Genomic DNA, 22909 nt, shown 5'->3' with positions numbered 1-22909 from the left:
AAATCGAGTTCATAAAGATTTTTATAGTTACAATAGTTCTCTAATAACTATTTGTACAAATCCTTCTCTCATGCATAGCATGATAATCTTGTACCTCATATTCTAGAACCTCATTGCTTCATTGTTGAGCCATGAGTTATTTCCACAATATCCAACAGTGTGGCACCTAAACTCTCTCTTTCACAAATGCAACTCATATAGCTTTCAAGTTTTTTTTCAGCAAACTCATGTCATTAAGAATCAATATGTTTAATTCATGATCTTCGAAATTAAGGCGTAAGTCATTTCCAATCTTGTTATATTAATGTGCAGATTAAAACCTACGAATCAGTTATATTTGTATCATTGACATATTTAATTGATTGTAGTGAACTTTTGGTGCTAAGAGGATTTATTTATTGTAAACACGTATTTAGTTGCTCACAATGTCTAATCATGAATTTGCATATTTGATTGCTTTAAAGTTTTGATTAGATTTATTTATATGAATTTTTTTATTTGAGTGATTTTAGTTGTAAAAAAAAAAAGATTTAATCACTTAATTAATTAATTGTAAATTTAAGAACCCACTATTTCGCAATCAAAATATCCTATTTGCATTTAACTAACCACATTATATCCAATTTTAGTTAAAGATTATTTGTCAATATATTTTAAATGTTGATGAAACATATATATTTATGGAAAAGATAAGTTGTCAAAGTTATTTTAAAATTTATAATAAATTTAATGTCAATATATGTTGAACTTTTACAAATTAAATATGTTTAAACAAAATTATATTTCAATTAAAAGATCATATTAAAATAATATGAATTATACTAAAATAATTAGATTAGTATTTTATTTAAAATTTAAAATTATTTAATTAAGGGTTAAACCTAATTAATTAATTACTCTCATTATTTATAATTTTATTAATAAATTATATTTTAATTTTTGTTTGACTAATTATATAATAGTTGTTAGAAGATTACAAAATTTTGATATTTACATAATGCTCCATTTTCTCGTTTCAGGAGAGAAAATTTTGAAAATGCACATACTTATAGATTAACATTATTAGGATTATATAAAGTATTAAAATATCTAAGATGTGCGTTCTCACATTTTTGTGAAAATATAAATTGTTGCACTATATATTAAAAAAATATAATATATAAGATGTACATTTATCCATTAACAATTATACAATTAATCTTCCAATAAAAAAAAATTGTACCATGAACATGGACAGATTATAAACATAACAATATAATAATTAACAAATTTAACTAAAGTAGTTTAACAAAAAACAAAAAATAAAATAATCTTTGTAAACACAAAAAAGCATTTAATTATAAATTAAAAAATTTATCAAATAAACAATATTTTAATTTGCTAAAAATAATTTAACTGAAAATTAAAAAAAAATTAACTTTTACTAAATGAAAAACAACTTTTAACTGAAATCTAAAAAAGTAATTGATGAGGTCCACGTCTGGGCAAGCTCCTACGATAAACTCTTCTTTCTTCTTTCTCTGATAACCTCAATGGCCTATTTCCATGGAGTCCTTGGATAGAAGACATAATTATCTCTGGAACTTAACTTAGCAGGTTTTTTTTTTTCCTTCTTCCTAATGGTTTTGTTTTGAACGACCATTGCTTTCATTCAAATTCCTGATCGCGAGAGATTTGCAATCGGGATCATCCCATTCAAGCAGATTGCTGGGACTAAGGAAGCAATAGGAAGATGCAGAAATTGGGCGACTTTAAGCTTCCACAGTTCTTCAATTACCCGCCATATTTCACGTATTATTTTCTTTTTTTAGTGCTTTTACGCTCTATTCTGTCGTGGGTTAATTGGTAAGTGGGTTCTTGACAAGGGTTTAGTTCTGTTGCAGCTTGCAGCCAGTGAGGGACACCAGGGAGAAACAGATACAACTTTGGAAGGAACTTATTCTGGATTACTGTAGGACACAAAAGATATTTGTGGTTGGACTGGAAGAAGAGTTTCCTCTCTTCTCAAATCCAGTGATTGAAAGTAAGAACTAATCTAGTTAGTTTTCAATTTTATGTTATCATGGATGGCTGTTGCATTAGACTTGTATGGTTGTGAGAAATTAACAAAATTATGCATTTCTATCTGTTTACGTTAAAGATTTTCTGCTATGTTGTACAAGTATATCGAAGCATTTTAGCAATGGAGATAAAGATATTTAAGGAAAACATGCTTTTGACCAAGTGACTTGTCAGCATGATGATATGGTCCAGCATTTTTCCTGGAAATTTGTCTGTCTTTCTCTGGAAGAGATTGGCTGGTGGAAACTTGAGGGTGGTTATGCAGTTGATTGTTTAGATGATTTAGTATATGCATGGAAAAGTGCAGATTGGTGGATTTCTGATGTAAGATGAGATTTACTAATTTATTATCCAGATTTATGAAAACTTGTTGGCAATGTGTAGAATTGGATATTTCTCTTCTAATCAAATGTGTACAGTAGACCCTTGTCCTGATATATTAGTCTAGAATCTGACACCTTTGATCAGTATTCCCTAGAATTGCAAAGAGATTTTTCATACTGTAAAATTGGACGACTTGCCTCTGCTAGAAGTTTTTACTTCTATAAATATGGTTTCTGCTTGTGACCAGAGAGCTCCATAAGAGGCATATTTTCTTTTTAAACTGACTTTACATTTTTGTATCTTGTAATTTAGATGGCTTCTTGAAGCAATGGAGTGCTTGGGTGATTAGTTTTTGATGTTTGGCTTAATTTCTTTGTAGCAGGAACAAATTTGAAGAGATGGTGTATTATATATATATGCTCTGATAAGTTAAATTTTGAGAAGTTGCTGAGCTTCATTTTCTATAATTACTATATATTGACTTTAAAGTACGGGATTTTTTTGCTTTTAAAAATATTAGGAAGATATATAAGGTTTTCATTTATTCATTTATCTGGTTGTTTCTTTGCATTTGCGTAGGATCTCTTAGTCATGAAGCTAGGGAAGCATTTCTCTCGGCTTTAGTCTCAGAAGGTTTGTTGTAGTTTTGCTGGCATGGGTTTTCTTTTCTGTTTCTTTTCTTTCCGCTCCCACTTTCTATCATATTATGCTCAGTAAGGGAAGACGATTCTTTAAGATAAAAAATGCCATTTTGATCTAACAGGACGTGCAGAATGGTTGGATAAAGGACACAGGAAATGCCTTATCCTTTGGCACCGCATTCAAGATTGGGCTGAAATTATTTTACGCTTTGTGAGTGAGATGTAACTTCTATAATGGACTATGCTTCACTGATTGGTTTTGGTATTTTTGCCTTATTTGCTTGTATGTTTTGGTCAGGTTGCTGATAATGGGTTAGAGGACAGTGTTATGACTATCGAGGAAATATGTTCAGGGACTGAATCTCGTGGAACAGGTCATTACTTATTTCATTTGATGTGTTATATGAAGTAAAATTTGGAGATGATTTCTGAAAATTCCAGTTCTTACTTGATTCTCTTGCTGATCTATGTATTTCACTGACATGATTTCTCACTTGCCTCTTTTCTTTCTCCCTTTAAATAGAGGCATTTTGTTCTTTTTCTCTCTTTTGGGGAGGGTGAGCTGGCTTTAGCTAATCGCTAGGAAGCAAGAAAATATGGTCATTGGTCAATGACAATATTCTCCATTTGGTAGTCATTTGCTAGTTGAATTACAGTAACGTGAATATTTTTTTCCTGAAATTGAAATTTTATTTTCTAAAGGTTTGCAAATTCTGTTAGTGTGGCAATTTCTTCTTTGGGTTGTAAGGGTTTTGGCTATTGTTTGTTTTTGTTAGGAAGAAGGCAACTTAGAAAATAAATTCTGCTTTTTTGCTTATAAATAACAACACTGGTAATCTTGAGACTGTTTTTGTTACTAGCCTACACTTAAATGTGTCCTTTAGGGGAAAATCTGACCCAAAAAAAGGATTTGGCAGGTTGTTCCGAGCAGTTTCTTGGGATTGGTGCAATTCTTCAATAAGAGCGTTGTGTCGTGGCTTCGTCTTCATTGGCCTTTAGTTGCACGAATACCAAATTGCATTCTTGCCTGAACATGAAGAAGGCTTTGACACAATACTCACGAAACTGCCATCTCTCCCTCCATGCACTACCATAGCTGTAGTCCAAATCCTCCAAATAGGCTTTTGGATTTTTCAACTCTGATGAGTAGAGTTCTATTAGAGATCAAACTGCCAACCAAGTTAGACAGCCTCTCTATGGCCTGATAGAGACTTCTTAATCTTGCTCTGCCTGCGTCTTGTGGGATTATAGCATCAAATCTCTTACTCCCCATAAATATTATGATTAAAGCCAAAAATTGACCTAGCATTATGATTAACCTCAGCCAAGTAATTATTTAGGTTCCCTAAAGTTGGTCAAAGGACTGAGATGATAACCCAGATTACTGATTATAACTAACAGCCAATTCAGTCATTCTCTCCTCAGATAGATCCTAAATTTCCTTGTCTTGAGAATTCAGTGATGCGTAATCTAAAAGAGCTTCCGCCCTCTTCAGTTGAGAATCTAAACAATTTTGCCTCAATTGAAAAATCTGAAACTCTGTCCATGTTGAAAGGAAATTATATAAGAATGAAACTAAGACAATTGAGAAACAAGGGAGAGAGGAAGACATCCGCCAAGCCCACAAAGTCCTTTAGTTTTGCTTTTTTTTTTTCAGAAGACCTTCTCTGAGTTGCTGATTCTTTCTTGGACTTACCTCAATAAGTAGGAGAGTTGCTTTGCTTCTGTGAGCGACTGGTTTTATCTCGGAGATACTTGGCCATGTGCTCATCTCCTTCAATTTGGAACCAAATGTGCTCATCTCCTTCAATCTGGCATTGGTTCCAAACTATTATACAACATTCTTGTGGATTTTACAACATGTAGGATAATCATTTTATTCTCATCTCGAACTTGTGCTTCTGCATAAGTTTTTTCTTTGTTCATTAGAACTCTTGAACAGGCACAGTATGATTGAATGATCTGTTGCAAGTTAGTCTATCTCCAGATAAGTGTTATGTGCTTCAGGGAGGTCAATTCTCATTGCCTCTCATATTGTATTATGATGTGATTTGGAGACTTTTGGTTCAAGCTCTTTGATATTTTTGGCACCACATGCGTTGACCCCCTCCCTCAGTGTTTCCACTATAGATCCCTCAGGGGGTTGGGGCGAAGAAGGTAGCTAAGATGTTTCATGGAGGAACAATATTTGCTGGTTGATGGGCATTGTGGTTGGATCATAATGCTAGGTAGATTGGTCTCCGTCCTTGTGAAATAGATTGGTCTCCGTTGCTTTCTTGTGGGAGAAGACTCGAGGAATCTTTAGCTATTTTGCATAAGGATACAGTGTCTTATTAAGTATATATATGGGTCTTTCCTCTGTTTTTCTTTTTTTTTTTTAAATGAATATATTTCTTATTCTTTGCATTTGTATCTTTCTCTTGCATTAAGTGTTAAATTAAAACTCATTTTGCATCTGTGCTTGCATATACTCAGTTGTTGATCTGTTAATTGAAACTGAAATCTGGATTCTATTTCTGTGCATCCTCAAATTTTCCCTCATTGATTAGGCTATTTGTTTGCCTGCTGCAGAGCTTCATGGGGTGGATCGCACAATTCTAATGCGAGCACTGAAGCAGCTCGAACACAAAGGCAAACTTGGAATATTCAAAGGAACTTCAACTGATGATGAAGGTGTGAAGTTCTCTGTGTAGAGTGTGTTTGCCAGGAACTTATGTAAGAAAACTAGTCTGCAAGATAACAGGATGGCATAACAGGATGGCTGCATCACCATGGTTGACAGAATTTCTTCGGCACATGGTTTATGTTAAACAGTGAATTTGTACTTTTGTTAGAGATGAGTCTCTTTATAAAATCTTACAAAGTAAGGTTGTTTAAGAAAGATCTATGGTGTTTTGAAGGTGGCTTTATACTATTTCATATTAATTTAATAACTTTTTGTATTAATTACTTTAACATTGTATATTAATTTAGATACTAAATAATATTACATTAATTACTTGATAAAATTAGATAAATGTTTTCTGATAAAAAAAAAATATTATTGATAAAGAAAGAAGAGAGGATACAATAAAAAAGGATAATCCTCCACGAGTAAAAAGAAAAAAAAGAAAAAGAGCAAACAAAACCAAAATAACTTTTATTATAAAAATATTTTTACTGTTTTGTAGCTTAAAGGTAAAATAAATGTTGAAAATAATTCTAAATTATAAAATTTATTTTGAAATTTATTTTTTAAAATTAATTCAAAATTGATAATTTTTTTTTTGAAAAGACTTAAATGTGTTATTCACTTTTATTTAATTTTAAAGGTAATTATTAATTAAGTTATATAAAAATAAATTTAAAATATCATAAATTAGTTTTGAAATTAAATTTTATTTTTAAAATGACTTTTTTATTTCACTGATTTACATGTCAATAAAATATAATTTAATTTACTAGAAAATTATGATAATTTTAAAAAAAGCCCATAAGTAACGAGAGCATGGGAGTGGGGAGACGATAGAAGACGAGAAAACCAGAGTAGGAATCGGAGAAGTCAAACGCCATACATGGAGGCACCGTCGCGGCAACCACCACCGCTGCATCCTGCAATCGCACCGCTATCTTACTTTCTGGGGACATGGCGAGGCCAAGGTGAAGGTGCCTATCCCACCATCTCATCCTTTCCCTACGGTGAGGAGCTCCATTTCTCCCATTCTGGAAAGGTACTACTCTTCATCTTAATCTCACACTCTTTTCACACAACTCGGAACTACTTGGTTCTGTAAATGGACATATTTTTATTTATATTACTGTTGTAATGTACTGCAATGGCGGATCAGCCTGTGATAGCTTATACTCAGAAGACATGGAAGCTTAATTCCGGAGAGCCTATGCACGCCGAAAATGGGTATTGGCGTCCTAAGCCTGATGGCAGTATCGAAGTTGTCATTCCTCAAAGCACTGGCCTTGTTGAGGTTCAGGTATTTCTGCACATTCTTCTTTGTTTGAATTACAAAGATCATTCTCACAGCGGAAGTCAAAGTTGTTGACAGGGTTTCAACTTTAACCTAAAACGTTGCCGTTTGATTTCTTTGTTGTTATGTATAAATGACATAGTTCTAGGTTATGCTTGGAATGCATGAATTACTATTATGGAGCTTCATAGTGAATTTGTGGGGAATGCTTCTAAGGTAAATTTCATCTGTTGATTGATAGCTACAAGAATACTAGTTCTTCTTTATTAGTTGAACATGGCTATTTTTCCCTCTGAAAGAATTCAAGTAGTTCTCGTCAGTTTCTTACCATTGGTCTACGAATTTTTAAATGAATGTGCAACCAGATTTATGACTGTTTTAGGCAGTACATCTTGAGTAGTCCTTAGAAGATATGCTTTATTTGCGACTGTTTTAGTAACACTTCTTGGGTTATCCTTAGAAGAGATGTTTTACCAATTTTTGGCTTATTAGATTAAGCATGAATTAAGATTGATTCAGTTGAAGCAACTTGAAAGAGTAGTTCTTTAGTGTTGTATCAAACAACTGCTCTGGAAGAAATAAGCTTCAGAGATCGATATTGTATTTGAGTTCTGGAAATGTATTTTGGGTGTTGATATATGGAATACAACTTTAGAAAGTCATCTCAACTAATTTTTCCTCTTTTAGGTGATTTGATGATGAATAGGCAGATGGTCTTGTGAATAACATGAAACACGGAAAGGGCAATTGGTCTGTTGTTTCTGCTCACCAGTGCCATACAGGGGTATGCTGTCAAGATGGTCCAGTCATATAAGAAAGCCTAAACTCTTCATCATTTAGGATGGGAATAATTCTCAAAATTGCACATTTGGCCACCAATCCTTTGAAGTTAGATATCAGGAATCATCCAGTTTGAGGACCTTCAGATGCTGGTCATATTCAATAGAAGTTTCATCTTTTCATGCAGAAAGATCATCAAGGTACCATGCCTGAAGAATACATGTTAATTGGGATAAATGTGTTTTCATAAGGCTAATGAAGTATAGCAGTAAATTAAGCTTTTGGCAGGATGATGCTCTTCAAAAGTAATTTTATTGGCTGAGAGACTTATTATTACAGACCCCCAGAATTCAAAACATTTTGTCACAAGGATATAGCTGAAAGAAGCTAATAAACATCTGGTCTCATGTGCCTCCTATAAGGGAGTGGTACGTTCTAGATTAATTCACCTTGATAATCAGTGAAGGTGGCGTGCATAAAAAAAAAGGGAAAATAACAGCAAACGACTATTGATTGACTAAACGAAAGCTAAGGCTGAAATGGCTAACTGAATTGACAGAATGACAGGTTAGGTGTACTTGACACAGCTGGTAGTATTTTCTTTCTGGTTATTGCAATCCTGTTAGTTTGTTGTGGATTTCCTTTCTACTATTGCATTTGGCATTGCAGTTCTGTTAGTTTGTTATGGATTTCCTTTCTATTATTGTACTGAACCGTCAGCAGCTAGTGATAGAAATAAGGAAATACTAGTATGTATATCAGGAACCATTATAAAAAATCTAATGAGAAATTATTGAATCATTGGTGAATTTCCTCACCCTATGGAAATCTATTATTGTACTGAGCCGTCAGCAGCTAGTGGCAGAAATAAGGATGTACTAGTATGTATATCAGGAACATGTATCAAAAATCTAGTGAGAAATTATCAAATCATCAGTGAAATTATCAAAGTATGTCTTAGGCCATACTTTGGTAGGAAATTGATGGAAATACTTGGTGCAGCAAGAAAACCGTGCTAGTGAATGAAAGTGTATAGTAAATACTTAGCCTTCATGCAAAAGAAGTTTAATCAACAGTGAGATTTCAGGCAACCAGACTTGGTGAGTGGTTGAGTAAAAGTATTTCATGAAGAAATTCATTTCAAACAATACTTGGCATCGGAAGCATAAGGTTGTACTCTGAAAGTTATTACTGACATGGCGATTGTGTGTCTATAGACAATCAGGGCAGACATTTACTTCGTAGTTAAGATGATGAGGGGGCATTAGCTCATGAAATGATCGGGAAAAAATAAAAAATTTTCTTGTACACACTTGTTCGATTAGGTATTCTCCTGAGAGATATTCATCCCTCGACTCTTCTTGGATGATCTTTGGTTGTGAGCCAGGGGCATTGTTATCCACCTAAAATGTTTATTAGTTATGTTATTTTTTAATATTATGATTATTATGACAATTATATTTTTATAATCTTGGAAGTAAACATGCTTCTCAACTTGGATTCAAGCACTTATCTTACCTTAATCGCATTTCTTAGTCATGTAAACTTCCTAGTCATGATTATTCTCATAACTTGTTTTTTTCCAGATACTGAATCTTTTATGGAAATTCCTGTACATAGTGATTTTCGCGATTTATATGTCTAGCCTCTTTCCTAGTTATGGTTTACTTCCTGTATTTGGTCCTAGCTCTTACTCCTGCCTTGGCTGGGAGAATCTAAGTTCTTCATATTGGATAGCTCCTAATTCTATATCTGAATTTGAAAAACATTGTTTCAATCCTAACTTTGACTTCTTCCACTTTCACCATATAAATGATGATATGCTTGGTCAAGAAAAAAAATCTTAGAATGGAAGAGTAGAAAGAAGAAAGTGTTGGAAGGCAGAGGAGGAATGGGAAGTCACATTAGGATAACATACCACCAGCTGCTTACTGTATTGCGGATGATCCTGGATAGAAAAAGAATCTGGAATGGGTGAGAAAGAAAGTTATTGCAGGTGAAGGTTCCAAAAAAATGAGAAGAGGAATGCTAACCTAGCTAATGAGATTGATTTTGGTTCAAATTTTAATTTTATGGAGCAGGAATGAGAATATAATACCTGTGCAACAAAATATTGAAAGTTGATATTCTAATTTCAAATTAATTTATGTTCAGTATTTTTGTGATTCTTTTCTTTTAAGTGAAAAATAGAAAATCTACCATCCTTGAAGTTAAGATTACTGAGTGGAGTTGGTTCAATAATGTAAGTTATGACTAAATTTTATATATCAAATAATAAAATCTTTAGGAATAGAATATATTTGAAAGAAATGTAATGTTGGATCTACTATGCTTAGACTAGTGTCTACCAAACTTGTAGACAGTTACAGCTGAGAGTTTTGAATTCCCACCAATTGATGTTACCTATATTATGACTCAAGAAATGATCACATTTCTGTTTCTTGGATAGGTGAAGGAGATAAATCGAGTATTCAGATTGGTGGACAGAGAATTATCGTATGTAGTTCAGATAGCTAACCTTGTAGGTCTGAAACCACATCTGAAAGCAGTGCTCAAGAAGCTCTGATGGGAAATATTTCTGGCTTTCCTCATAAGAGATTAGAAACTCATTATACTTGTTTCCTTTTCCTTTTCCACCTCAAACTGTCGTTATATTTGCTTGTTAATATAGTCCTTTTATTTAATTTATTAGTATAGTTTCTCTAAATTTCTGTATTTAATTTGGTTCAATCTTAATTTTATTCTAATCTATTCTTAAATCTCGTTAGAAAGATTTCATATGATTTTATTGAAATATAAAAGTTCATTAAATAAATTCTTTCTTTCTCCTAAAAAATCCAGATGAATTTTTATTTCTCTCTCTATTAAGGGCTGCAGTAAAAGTAGAACATGAGCCATTATTTTCATTAGTATTTTAGTATTCTAAATAATTACAGGGACAAACTAACATTGGTTAATTTAATCATAAATAGCTACTTAATTTGTAATCATTATTGGTATTGTGGTTCTGAAACAAATTTAAAAGTTTTATAAAATCTATCTGTAAACTTTTATTTTTTTCAATAAGATAATAAAAATTCTATATAAAATAATAAAAATTAAATTCATAGATAATTTTACATAAAATTTTAATAATAAAATTTGATGTTTTATTTTTTTTATAGAATTTAGAATGTATTATTTTAATTTTAAATATAATTCTATAAATCTTTTATTTTTTTTAGTATTTTAACATAATTTATTATTTTTTTATAACTTATATAAGTTAATTCAAGATGCATCTAACCCTCAACCTCATCTTGTAACACCCAATAAGTTTATAAAACTATTTTAATAAATTTTAATTTACAACTCAGCAACAAATTGCACCAATATAAACTTTTTCTTCTATTTTCATTCTAATCGATCAATGACAATTGCAGCATTGTCTTCATATCATATTATCATTCTGTCATTACGTTTGAGTTCTTTACTAATCCATATAATTATCTCTCTAATTACTTGAGTCTTTTTATTGATCCCATTTGATATTGCTTCTTGATCGCATCAATAACATCAGAAATTGAAACTGGCATCGACTTCATCCTACTTCCAAATACATGCAACAATAATTTATTATAATATTAAATTACATCAAAATTTTCCAGGTAATATGATCAAAATAGGAATATTTTAATAGGAAGCAAAATCAGTTTGAGAATAAGAGACCAGGGCTTCATTTTCTACTTGTAAAAAAAAAAGTTTCCGTCTTTGTTTACCAAGAGAAATTAAAAAATGAAATGGTTAAACAGCTAGATTTACTGACTTGTCTTCTGTGCAGAGGAGTAAAAATGGGATTCAAGCTCTTTGAGACTAGCAGCTGATTCCTCTCCAATTCGAGCTAACATCCGATTCGTTTTTTCAGCCTCTCGGTTAAACTCAGATGTTCTTTGCTCAACATGGTCATTAAGAGATGCAAACCCAGAAAAGATTGCTGTCTGCTTCAGCTCTGATACCAACTTAAGTAGAGAATCAGCTGCCTGAGCCTGTTGATGATATAAATGGATCAGTCCTAACAAGTTACCAAAAATCTGAGATTACTTGTGGTCGTGGATCCACAATTAAGATCTTAAGCTGACCAACCATGCTATCATTTTTCTTTTAGCATAAAATTTTTAATTTTGTTCTACATATTCTCGATGGATTCCACAACCTTCTAATACAAAACAAGATTCACATCTACCTGGATGATCTCAAGTAACTTTAACGTAATTTAAACAAGTTCCTAAAAAATGGATTGCACATAATTTAGTAACCTTAAGCTTCCATGCTACATCAGACACCATAGTGAACTATTTCTAGAATGCCTAATAAGGTCCAGAATCTACTAGATTGTATTTGGTTCGGTTTCCATACAACTACTGGTCAATTCCTACTTCTAATTCCCATACTTGTTGTAATATGCATATATGGAAAACATAATTTATAGTGTTTGACTTCTGTTCTTCCACTTTTAATTCTTTGATGGAGGGAATCCAATTCCTGTCTTTCGAAGTGTGAGTTCAATTCCCACCACCAAAGAATTCAAGATGGCAGTGTAATAACTTAAGTGCAACAAATAATGTTTTAATTATACATATCAAAGAGTAATGTGAAAATTAAAACCAGAAATTGACCAGTAATTAAACAAAACACAGCATTAAAGATTTCTATTCTTTTTTCTTAGTTCAGTTATGTACACGCGAGAGAGAGAGAGACGGAGCACAAGAAAGCTGATTCTTACCCGTTCTGGCTGCAAGATATATATATATATATATAAAAAAACAAGAAAGCACTGATTCTTACCATTCTGGCCGCTCGAATCTCCATCATGAAAGCTTCTTGTGAGTTTCTGACAGGTAGATCAGTCACCTACAACAACTAGGTGCTGTCTAATGAATATGACATCAAACAAGAAAATACATACAAAAAATAGGTACTGTTTAATTTTAAAAGTTTTCTTCATTTTGAATTTCTAAGAAAATCAAAGAAATTGAAAGGAAATTCCTTATCATGTTTTCGTTTTTGTCAAACCAAAAAGAGTTTTCAGAAAATTAAAAAAAAAAATTCTTGTGAAAATCTGAAATTTCCTTTGACAAAACAGTCAAATAGCTTCTTGAGAATCGTAAGGACAAGCCAGCTGGTGGCATCCAAGAAGAAGGAAAGTTAATCCTTCTCCATACTTAAAGCATCCACCAAAATCAATTAATGGCACAAACATTATCCAGTGAAGACAATTAAGCTTCAGTAAAGTAATCTTTTAGCGACGGTTCATGGAAATTACAACAGGAACATGCCCTTTAAGTCAAATAACACAAATTATACCCAGTAAACAACCATCAGACACAAGCATAAACCTCGAAAACCCATCATGGTCTTCTAAGTACAGATCTAGACAACAATAAACCATAAAAATCAGATAAATAATCCATCGGCGAAATGATTCTTTACAAACAAGGAGTCATCACTGATATTCAAAAAGCCATCATGATCTTGTACATATAAATCTAAACAAAAAAGCCTAATTTGGGTACAAAATCAAGATTTTTTTATGGAATGCATTTGAAAAAATTTGCATCTGCGTAACTAGGAAATAGTAAAAATCTCATTAGAAATGACAAAAATTGAGCCGAAAGTTCAAGTGGAATTGGAACAATGATTTCCAAATTCGATTAATTTTTCTTTCATCATTTTTTAACCAAATTTTCACTCCCTCCTAGTTCAACTATGTACAGATTTCCAGATAAATTCTACAAAAAATCTTAATTTGTTCCAAACATAGCCTGCATCACAAACATCAAACAGCAAGCACAAGCCTTAAAAACTCATTAGTGAATTGATTATTTACACCAAACAAAATCATGACTGACACTCAAAAACCTCAAAAAGAAAAATAAGCTAAAATCGATGGGGTTATTCTAAATACAGATCTAAACAAAAATCTTAAAAACAAAATCGAAGATAAATAATAAAGATGGGAAAGATGAAAGGTGCGCTAACACATACAGAATGAGATGTGTGTGTGTGTGTGTGTTTATCAGAGCATAACAGATGAAACCTACAAATAGAAGAAAAGAACCGGAATTTTACAACCAGAAACCAGCAAATTCAGCTAATCACAACCACAACTATACTATACACAGAGCTGAAAGATCCTCTGAAACTACAATATGAAGAAGGAGAAGAAGAAAATTACCCGCGAAACGCTGACAAGGTGGGTGAAGTTGTCTACAACGTTGGCGATATCATTCTCCACTCTCTGCATCAAAGCCTTCTGCTTCTGTGCGGCGGCGGCCGCTGCTGCGGCTGTGGGACCCCCTCCACCTCCAGAACCGCCGGCAACCCCACCTCCCAAGCCTCCACCTTTGTTCATCATTCTCGCTCTGTGTTTTACCTGGAAAATGAAATCCGCATTCGTTTCCCACCCAGAAAATTTGATTTTGTTGGTTCCAGCTTTAAAATCGAGGGTTTATATAGAAGCCCCTTTTGACTCGGTCTTAAAAAATAAGTAAATAAGATGACGTCATAATAAATATTTTTTAATTTTTTAATGTAAAAATTAAACCATGTAATTTATTTCTTAATTCTTTTAAATCAAATTATTATTTTTAAAAAATTTATTGCTACTCTTTTACTAATTTTAATTTATTCAAATGTTTGCATTTAAAACTAGCGAACCACTAGATCGCAATTTATATTATTTAAAAATTGTAATATTTGAATTATGATAAGAATACATCACAAGTGAGTAAAATTATTTTTTTTATTATTATTAGTATTATTTCACTTTTACTATGTACGAAATTAAAATTTTAATTTAAAAATTTCTAATTAAACTAGTAATTTCACAAGTCATTTAAATCCAACTGAAAAACCTACACAAATCAAGCTTGAGCTGAAATCAGAAAATGGCAGCAGCTTGTGTGCTTTTCTTCTGCTTCTTCCTCTTCTTTTTCTTGCCTACTCTCCACTGGGAGAATCGAAGAAGAGTCAGCCAACCAATTAACAGAACCAAACAACACATGTAAAACCCGAACCACATCCTATCTAGAATCTGCAGATTCATTTTTCTTCCTCCGATCCCCACAAAGGTCTCTAAGTAATCGAACATCTGGATTTGATCTGCCTCAGCTCCACTCAGATTTACTCTTTTTGTTTTTGCTTGATTTATCGGATCGAACACCAAAATCTCCTGATTCAAGTTCGTTAGAATCACCTCGCCGTTTCTGCAACACCCCACCACTCTTTTGATCCTCAGGTGAGGTTCATCAATGGCGATTCTCTTGTTCCACGACTGGTTATTACCGTATTCGTGCATTATCCAGATGTCAAATCTGTTGCTCCTCTGGTAATTTTCTCCATGGCAGACGATTACAGAAAGTGAGTGGTGTAACAGAGACGGGTACCAGTATCTGGCCGTGGAGTTTCTCGAAATTTCAGGTAGTGGGAGTTTTCGAAACGCTTCGGTGGATAGGTTGAAGGAGAAGATGAATTCACAGGGCTTGTTACTGTTAATTTCTTCTGCTTTCCAGTGAAGAAAACCATTCAGTCTAGCTGCTGATTTATGGAGTTTAGATCCTACATTTGCTTCTATAAAACCTGTGTTTCTCCAAGCATTGGAGCTCAATGTGTAGACATGGATTTCAGATTGAAGCTTTGAAGATTCTGGATTGATTATGTGAGGACTAAAGATTTTCACCAGCTTGCCAAACCCAAGAGTTACAGTCCTAATTTCTTTAAACCCTAAATTATCTCCAGACACAGATTTGAATTCTCTGGTTGCAGGGTTGAGAAAATAGTTATTGAAGCCGAAATCAAGGGAAGGACTGACACAGAAAACGCTATTACAGCAATCAACAATCTGAACGTCTTTGTAAGTGATCTCCAATGGGATATCCACCGTGTGAGACTCCTGATTTTCTGAGAAGAAGGAGGTGAAGCTTCCTTCAACGGCGTGAGCTCTGATTAGAGCAGTGGAATTGAAAGTTGAAGATGATGATCTTTTGATTTGAAGTGCGGTGAAGACAGGGTCGCGGCCGAGCATTCCCCATGATTTGTTGACGCAAGAAAATCGAACCAGAGATTAGATGGGTAGTCTTGAGAGAATTTCAAGAAGGAGATCTTGAGCAAGATGGTTTGAAGGTGAAGAATTAATATAATCGTCTGAAGATGAACTTATTTTCCTGGTGGAATTCATGTTTGGCAGTGAAAAGAAAATCCCAGAAGGGTAATTCTCTTCTTGTTGTATTCTGCTTCATCGTCTCCATTTTCATCATCTTGATTTTCTCTGTATTTACTGGAAATCCAGCTAACCATGTTCTGAACATGGTCTGGAATGGAAATAGAAGTTTTAACTGCCTAATTTTATGCTACAATGACAACAAGATATGATTGTCTAATTTTACTTTTTCTTTTTTAATTAAATGTTTGTTTTACTCAACTTATCTTACAAATTATTAACTTATGAACTTAAAAAAACGAATTATTAGAATAATTTTCTTAATTATAGATGCTGTAGCAAAGTTATTTTTTCACTTAATATTAAGGATTTTTATTTACATTTTTCTTTAAATTTTAATTAAAATTTGAATTCATAAACATTTTTACTCAACATTTACCATTCATATTAAGTTTATAGGGTAATGAAGTAATGTAAAAAGAAAAGAAAACTTACATTAATATTACTTTAGTAATTGGTACAATCTTTTTATTGTACTTTGCTATTATAACAAAACATAAATGGATAATAGATCTAATCACAGCAGCAGAAATATTAATTACAGTAGCCCTAGCAACATCAATAGCATAGACTTAAAATATACTTATCTGATTTTCAGCTTTCAAGCTTAAATTTAACTTGTTATTCATGCATCCTTCAAACCAGAAAATTGCACTAAAATAGCTGGAGCTATAAGAAGTTTTAATTTTGAATTATTTTTTATTCATTAATATCACAACATCAACTAAGCACAACCATAAATGAGATTTCAACTTTCTTTACAAAATTCCCGCAAGAAACATAGTTTTAGCACCATAGCTAGAGGCCTAAGTTGGATAAACATTTAACTATGCTGGGACCATCAATGGAATTCACTTATAATTTTCAGGGTTCTCTACCAATTTAGATCCGCATTGAGAACCCACTACATAAACCTCCACTTTAGAGTGAAAAGGAGACTAATTGTGTCGGGCATTTGAAGTAACAGCCGAAGAACCTCTGCAATGTTCATTTGTCTCGCTCCATTCCACAATCCCACATCAGAGTTTAAAATGCACAGGAGCATTGAACAGTTTTTGCCTCATAGTTAAATACACATTGCAATAGATTACAAATATTTGAGCATGCCACGACCCTCCACGCTAAGCTTTGTGGCTTGCAGCTTCTTCTTTTTTGGTGCCTTCAACTGCTGCAGCTTCTTATTCATCTGAAATAAAAAAAGTTTTTAACTTTTAACTAAGAATCAATAGATAGGAGGTCTCAGGGAAGATGTTCACATAATTACCAAGATGAACTTAGCTTCGAAGTTGTATACATTATAAAAGTGAACCTCATGCAACTAGATATCGCTTCATGAGACAAAATTGGTCCAACATGGCATTTAGTGCACTAACGATACATAAATATATTATTACTCGGACTGAATATGATAATGATGTTAATGAAGCTATTCCAATAAACCATGAACATCATTCTTTCCTTGTAATGATATTGTTAAAGCCCTTCTTTTTGCTAATCCCATATCTCAGCTGCATATTGAAACTACAAAAATCTGAGTGCCATACTGCAACTAATACCAGAAGAAAATACTGTCCAATCAAGAAGCAGCTAAACTCCTACTGCACCCAATATCATCAAAGAGGGGACAACAGATCTCATCATGCGAGTCCAGAGAGCAGCTTGCTGATGAAGAAAATGACCATTTGACAGTTCAAAGGCAACAAAGGGAACATCATATCCAAAAAAAATATTAAGAAAGAAAAGAAAAGAAAACAGAAAATCAATTCATATGACCCATTCACATTTGAAGTGGATCACTTTCGTAAGAATGTAAGAAGATAAATTGGTAACAAGCCTGTTTTTAAACCTCATTTGTCGAAAGAGCAAACCCACCTTTAGTCGGCGCTGATCTTGTACAATTTGTTTAGCACGGGCTCGAACCTCTTCTGGGTCAATCTTGGACTGGGGACGCACAACAAAATCCATTGGTGTTGCCTCTGGCCTTGTGGCATGTTGCCTAGAAGATGATTCTGACCTTGAAGCTTGCTGTCCAGAAGATTGACCAGCTTTGCGTTCCCTGAATTTTGAGTCTCAATATCATTTGACAAACTGACAACAGTCATATCAAGCAAACAAAATCAGTTTATTACATTATACCTTGAAATATCCAGATCGAAGTCACCATCTCTAGATTCCATGGCTGAAGCTTTGTTTGTTGGTCTGTGAAGTAATTTACAAAAAAAAGGCATGTGAAAATGCAAAGTTCTTAAAAGTATAACATAGTGTGCCTGAGAAACGGGTAAGAAAATTACTTTTTCACAGATGGCCTTCGGAAGGGAATCCTATCATCATCAACATTTCTCATGTCCTCAAACCTTGTACTCTTATTAAAAATCGGGCGACTCTGCATAACAATTAAAAAGGAAATAAAAGATGATGAAGAAAGTCAGTCCTGCAGATAAAAATTCTGTAAAACAGAGTTCTTAAAATTTCATTAGCATCCTCATAATCATAACACAATAACAAATTTTCAAAATCAATTTCTTTTCAATACTTTGAGAGAATAAATTATGATTTTTAAACCACAACACTATCCACATTACAATTGCCCATCTAGCACCATTCTCCACCAATGGAGCAACAAGATTTATGGGTCAGAACACAGACACTGAACTCGTGTAAGACTCAGATTCAAGATAGTATTTACCCATTTATCAACCAAATCCTTAGCAAGTCTTCTATTGGCAGTGGTTTCCTCATCAGACTTCGATAAGAACATAATGACCTGCCAAAGAGAAAAAATAGACATAAGTCTAAGTAGCATTGGTCAAAATCATAAAATATGAAGCAATCATGGACCTTTCCAAGTCCACTCTTTTTCAACTGCTCTCTCCTATCATACTGATCTAGATCAATGGGAAACTGCATGCCAAAAGCAAAATATTAGTATTGAAAAAAGTTTATCTGGAGGCAGAGGAAATTACTACACAGATGAAATGGGAGAAACAGGTAACATACATCTGTCAAAATCTTCAAAATAGCAGCACGGATATTTATATTCGGTAAACTTCCATCTGGAAGGGGCTCAAGCCAATTCTTTAACAGAGTTAGAACTCCATGATCTAAGAATTCAGGTTGAAGTTGCTTCCTACAGATAGAGGGTTTTATCAGAAATATAAGTGCTAGAATGTTAAGAGGAGACAGAAGAATAAAACTGAAAGCAAGCAGCTTACTTTGAGAGAACCTCGGTAAGAAGAGGCAACTTCTTAAGTTTATTAACGGCAGGTTTTCCCTGTCTATTAAGATCTGCATCTTCCTCTGCAGTGACCTCAAGCTCAGCCATCACGTTCTCAACTAGCAGTGCAATTTCTGCAGGGCTTTTGTCATTCTTCTTCCTCTTCTTGCCCACCTTGAAAAGTTGGTTTATTTCTTCATCCTCTTCTCCCTCCTCTGCCTGAGGAGCATGACTTGGAGAGCGTGCTTCATTGTCACTTCCGTACCTTTCAGACGGGTCTAGCCCACTGTCATCTATGAAGTTATCATCATCCACAGTCCTAACACCCTCTTCATCATTCTATAACAAAAATAGGCATAATTAGCAACTTTATAATGAAACATGCCCCCAACTGTTAAAAAACATTGAGAGGAAAAGAAAAAAATGGAACTCGGACAAAAATAATTTCTCAAGACTTTTTAATCAGATTCCAGCAAGAACATTACATGATCCTATTACACTAAATTGTATTCTGTAAAAAATTAATTAACCATAAAATTTGAATTCAGAAGGCATAATGTGTGGATTAATATACTGCTCCCCTCACACAATCAAACAGAATATGTGAACTGCAAGGAAGAAGCAACAATCACAGTGGCAAAATTAGTAGACTAGGCAGATATTTCAACCAACCATGAAAGTCAACAACAAAGATGATATTCAAATAAGTAGCTAAGCAGTATATACTACAATTTAAAATTCAATAACCAATGCTCAGTTTGTCAACATATAGATTAAGAAACCAAGACTAACTATTTTCATCTCACCGAGCTAAAAAAATTTTTGTTCTATCAAGACCGTATCTTAGTTCACCAAATGAGCAAATCAAATATTAAAAGATAAGACTCAGAATATATAAAGTGAAATAAAACCACAAGAAGCAAAACAAATTGATGTTGAAGCATCAAGAATCCTAATTTCGAAGTATATACATACCAATTTCCAAAAATCAAAGATCAAACAAGTTCTTTTCAGTTCTTCAGAAAATAAAACTCGATATAAATGACCAATAAGGCATAAAAAGAGACTAGTAAAAAGATACCTCTGGATTGTGGGCAATAGAATCCCACAATTCTTCAATCTCTGCCGACTTCTTCTCACCACCAGCACCACGGCAGGGATATTTCTTCTCCCACTTCTGTTTCTTCTCCTTCTTCCCGCTCCCACCTCCTTCCTTCCCTCTGTTGCTCTTCTTAATATCTGACAGGAAGGCCTCCCTCCCAAAATCTTCGTCATCCTCGTCAACCAATTCCGGAACCACAGTACTTTCTTTCCCCGCAGCCGCGCCCTTCTTGACCAATCTTTTCCTCGGCTTGACTTTGTCTGTGTCATAAACGGGCGTCTGGGATCGATCGCGCGTGTCCCAGTCATCGACATCGTCCTCCATATTGTCCATTCCATGGCGAGGCTCTGGCGATGGCTCGCGATCCGATGGCATATCATCATAGTCCATTAATGCCTCTCCTTCTTCATCAATATACCTGCAAAGAAACAATCTTGTGAGTTACCCAATTGAGAATCGAAAACCCTAAATAGCCATCAAATCACAAAATATGGAACTAGTAATCGAAAACCCTAGAAAGTAAGCGAGGAGTAGACAACTTACGGATTGTCTTCGTAACCCATCTCAGCTGTGAATCTAAGGACGAACAAGAAGAATTTCCAAAATAAACGATGCAATAACAGAGAATCGTGTTCGAACAGAACCGGATGAAGAACAGAGAAAACTGATGTAGATAAAGAATTCTGCCGTCCGCTTTTCCCTTCTGATCGACTTTGCAAGTAGCCTGCAGCCCGCACCGATTTATATTTTCTCAGCTCATGCTGACCCGACCCGATTCAAAACAATCGGTGACACTGATGATTTAGTAATGTATTATTTTATTTGATTTAAATTAATTCATATCTTAATTTTAATTTCTATTAATATGTAATTATTATTTCTTGTTACGATAATATTGACAAAAAATATATAATATTAGTTAATTTCTCATTCCCTTGCTGGCTAGCACAATAATATTAATTTAAATCTCAATAATAGCCCTATAAAACTGAATCTTTATAATGATTTGAAGAATAATAATTTATAAATACACCTAAATACCAATCTCCTATAAATACATATTATATAATCACATAAATGAAGTCTGTATAGTAGCTTCAACTTCAAATTAAAGTTCCTATAAATTGAATTATTCATTAATAAACATACATAAAAATATAGTTTCATCAATTTGTAGGCTAAGAGTATGAATTAGTCTGATATACATTATATAAAAATACATATGTAATTTCATTGAATAAATTCTGAAACATTATGTCAATATTATTGTTTTATATTAAGTGTGACTGAAAATAAAAAGAAAAACAAAATAAAAGGCACCAAGAAACTAAGGATGCTGCATTGTATAGTTGGCCTATGATATATATATATTGTAACGTCTGGAAAATTTGGAAAAAAATTTATTATTTTATTATTAAATATTTTTATTAGGTTTTTTTTTTAAAAAAAAAGCGCTACGTCAGCAGACCCAGTCAGCAGTCCTGGCCAACCAGGACCTGCCACATGGCAAAACCACGTCGACCGGGAATGGGCCATGTTGGCCATCCGCGTACGCGCGATCGGACGGCCTAGATCAAGCGTGCGCACGGACGGTCCAGATGCAATCGCACGGACGGCCCAGATTCAATCAAAAACGGATGGCCCAGATTAAATCAAAATGGACGGCTGAGATCAAAAGGCAAAAGGGTATAAATAGAACCCCCACACCTGACCACAAAAACCCTAGCCGCCTGCCCTCGTCGGAGAAGACGAACCAGACGCCGGAGAAGCCGGCCACCGCCACCCGCCGCCGCACTGGGGAGATTTTTGACAGCCGATCGAGGTAAATTTCATACCTCCGACTCGTTTTTCCACGCTGATTACCCCTGTGGCCAAATCGGAGCCAAAATCCTGGCCAAACGGCCGAAACCCAGCGGCGCCGCCGCTTCCCTCCTCGGTTTTTGCCTCCGATGAGGCCCTTCTCGGCCTCCGTTTGATGCAATTTTTATATCACCGTGATCACCATTCTTTTCTCTACAGGTTGATCGGAGCCGAATCACCAAAACACGAACCTCACCGGAGAGCCGCCGCACCCGAGAGCACCGCCGCCGGTAAGCTTCGGTTTTCCATAATTTTTTGGCCCCTCGAGGACCCTAGGGTTGTTTTATCACAAGGACCGATGTAAGTGTGGCCGAATTCGGCCAAAAACGGCCCAAAACGGCCAAACCGAGGCGAATCACCGCCGGAGCACGGCAGAGCCGCCATGCCGGAATTGCGATATTGGCCAAAAAGGGGCCCTGGGCCTAATTTGGGATTTTTTGGAACACGTGCAGGTACCAGTAGTGCGTTTCAGTTCCCCGGAAAAAATTCAGGAAAAATTAGGGACAGTCTGTAGGCGCACTGTGAAGCCGTGTTCGGACCCCGAAACGAGTAAGGACCCCTCACCCTATTTCCTATCACGGTATTAAAGTTCAATAATGATAAAACGGTATTTCTTGAATCAACGAATGTGTGAAATTGCTTAAGGTCGCTAATGGAGCCCAAGTCTAGTGTGTTTGTCGGTTAACTGTTATTTGGCATATTTTACAG

At 34.4% G+C, this 22909-nt stretch overlaps 5 protein-coding genes across 6 annotated transcripts; 2 read left to right on the top strand and 3 right to left on the bottom strand.

Moving 5' to 3' along the window:
- The first annotated feature begins 1446 nt into the window (after positions 1–1446).
- Positions 1447–6034, top strand: VPS25 (E2F/DP family winged-helix DNA-binding domain-containing protein). 2 transcript variants are annotated; one of them, XM_088216407.1, is made up of 7 exons: positions 1447–1596; positions 1704–1791; positions 1884–2023; positions 2965–3018; positions 3149–3237; positions 3325–3400; positions 5598–6034. In XM_088216407.1, exons 2-7 carry the CDS (start codon positions 1733–1735, stop codon positions 5717–5719), a joined length of 540 nt encoding a protein of 179 aa, XP_088072533.1. In that variant the 5' UTR covers positions 1447–1596; positions 1704–1732; the 3' UTR covers positions 5720–6034. The 2 variants fall into 2 exon arrangements, with proteins under 2 accessions (XP_088072533.1, XP_088072534.1); XM_088216408.1 differs by having other exon boundaries at positions 1462–1791; positions 3944–5633.
- Positions 6035–6497: 463 nt separating this feature from the next.
- LOC110820010 (nitrobindin heme-binding domain protein) lies at positions 6498–10527 on the top strand. Its single transcript, XM_022049378.2, has 3 exons — positions 6498–6736; positions 6854–6994; positions 10218–10527. The coding sequence occupies exons 1-3, from the start codon at positions 6581–6583 to the stop codon at positions 10332–10334; spliced, it is 414 nt and encodes a 137-aa protein (XP_021905070.1). The 5' UTR covers positions 6498–6580; the 3' UTR covers positions 10335–10527.
- An 824-nt stretch (positions 10528–11351) lies between these two features.
- LOC110819945 (mediator of RNA polymerase II transcription subunit 22a-like) lies at positions 11352–14244 on the bottom strand. The gene is made up of 3 exons (XM_022049298.2): positions 13983–14244; positions 12593–12658; positions 11352–11793 (listed from the first exon to the last, which is right to left on the bottom strand). Exons 1-3 carry the CDS (start codon positions 14160–14162, stop codon positions 11566–11568), a joined length of 474 nt encoding a protein of 157 aa, XP_021904990.1. The 5' UTR covers positions 14163–14244; the 3' UTR covers positions 11352–11565.
- Positions 14245–14646: 402 nt separating this feature from the next.
- LOC110819959 (F-box/kelch-repeat protein At3g06240-like) lies at positions 14647–16188 on the bottom strand. Its single transcript, XM_022049316.2, has one exon. The coding sequence runs from the start codon at positions 15828–15830 to the stop codon at positions 14688–14690; it is 1143 nt and encodes a 380-aa protein (XP_021905008.1). The 5' UTR covers positions 15831–16188; the 3' UTR covers positions 14647–14687.
- Positions 16189–16695: 507 nt separating this feature from the next.
- On the bottom strand, positions 16696–21072 carry IWS1 (Transcription elongation factor (TFIIS) family protein). The gene is made up of 10 exons (XM_022049311.2): positions 20885–21072; positions 20321–20759; positions 19238–19578; positions 19023–19152; positions 18864–18926; positions 18712–18789; positions 18317–18408; positions 18162–18224; positions 17898–18081; positions 16696–17211 (listed from the first exon to the last, which is right to left on the bottom strand). The coding sequence occupies exons 1-10, from the start codon at positions 20902–20904 to the stop codon at positions 17113–17115; spliced, it is 1509 nt and encodes a 502-aa protein (XP_021905003.1). The 5' UTR covers positions 20905–21072; the 3' UTR covers positions 16696–17112.
- Between the last annotated feature and the right edge of the window lie 1837 nt (positions 21073–22909).

Source organism: Carica papaya, chromosome 3, assembly GCF_054855325.1.
Source record: "Carica papaya isolate Zhongbai chromosome 3, ASM5485532v1, whole genome shotgun sequence".
NCBI classification, from domain to species: Eukaryota; Viridiplantae; Streptophyta; class Magnoliopsida; order Brassicales; family Caricaceae; genus Carica; species Carica papaya.
Note: the sequence above shows the minus strand (reverse complement) of the source record. Positions and strands in the feature narration are given on the sequence as shown.